This window comes from Sinocyclocheilus anshuiensis, unplaced genomic scaffold (assembly GCF_001515605.1).
Source record: "Sinocyclocheilus anshuiensis isolate Anshui unplaced genomic scaffold, SAMN03320099.WGS_v1.1 C32168041, whole genome shotgun sequence".
Taxonomy (NCBI): domain Eukaryota; kingdom Metazoa; phylum Chordata; class Actinopteri; order Cypriniformes; family Cyprinidae; genus Sinocyclocheilus; species Sinocyclocheilus anshuiensis.
In genome coordinates this window covers 1-741 of record NW_015612113.1, presented here as the reverse complement: position 1 = coordinate 741, position 741 = coordinate 1, and the positions used below count along the sequence as shown (strand labels likewise).

General features: G+C 41.0%; 1 protein-coding gene across 1 annotated transcript; it reads left to right on the top strand.

Moving 5' to 3' along the window:
- Positions 1 to 194: 194 nt before the first annotated feature.
- On the top strand, positions 195 to 741 carry LOC107682406 (pleckstrin homology domain-containing family A member 7-like). Its single transcript, XM_016478651.1, has 3 exons — positions 195 to 354; positions 433 to 563; positions 667 to 741. Exons 1-3 carry the CDS (start codon positions 260 to 262, stop codon positions 687 to 689), a joined length of 249 nt encoding a protein of 82 aa, XP_016334137.1. The 5' UTR covers positions 195 to 259; the 3' UTR covers positions 690 to 741.

Sequence of the window (741 nt, the reverse complement as noted above, 5' to 3'; positions counted from 1 at the left end):
AAAAACCACATTAAAGATATGTTTAATTGCAGAGCTCTGTAATTGCAGAGCTCTCTAATTCAATTGTTACTAGTAACGCTGGGAATATTTTAAGCTAAAACGGCTTGCCATAACAGCTGGCTTTTTAGGGTTAAGGTATAGTTCATTCTAACTATTAAGTTGCAGATGTCTGTATTATTTGAGATAAACTCGGTGTATTGTGGGATTCCTCTGTTGTCAGCTGTGTACGCCACAGAAGGTATCCATCCCAGAGAGACTCATGGATGTGGAGTTAGATGAAGACCTGAGTCCAGAAGAGAAGGAGACTCGTTCTCGCACCGTAGCAAAGATAAAAAGCCTACTGTCTAAGTCGAGGTATGGTGGGAAAATAAGACTTAAGCAGATGTAAATGGATGATGTACTAAGATGTTGTCTTCTGTTGTGGCATTTCAGTGTGAAGTCTATGGATGCCGAGCAGACAGATTTCAGTGAGCTGGATGAAGAGCTGCAGCAGCAGGAGAGGATCATGAGCGTTCATCGAGCTCTCGCCACAGAGGCCTCCATAAAGAGGAAGCAGATCACCGGTGAGACATTATCCAGCATCTCTGGGAACATTATAATATAGTATTTTATCATACACAATGTCATCCTGATATTTATGTGAATTTTCAATGTTTTGTTTTGCAGCCAAAGCCATGTCTGAGTGCTAAAACGTGTTGAGAAGCTTTCTTGGGAACCAAAGATCAATTGTTTTGTGTGTGT

Coding starts and splice junctions, on each gene's coding strand:
- LOC107682406 (XM_016478651.1), top strand. CDS start 260: ATGGATGTGGAGTTAGATGAAGACCTGAGTCCAGAAGAGAAGGAGACT. Junction 355..432: donor AGCCTACTGTCTAAGTCGAG/GTATGGTGGGAA, acceptor GTGGCATTTCAG/TGTGAAGTCTATGGATGCCG. Junction 564..666: donor AAAGAGGAAGCAGATCACCG/GTGAGACATTAT, acceptor TTTGTTTTGCAG/CCAAAGCCATGTCTGAGTGC.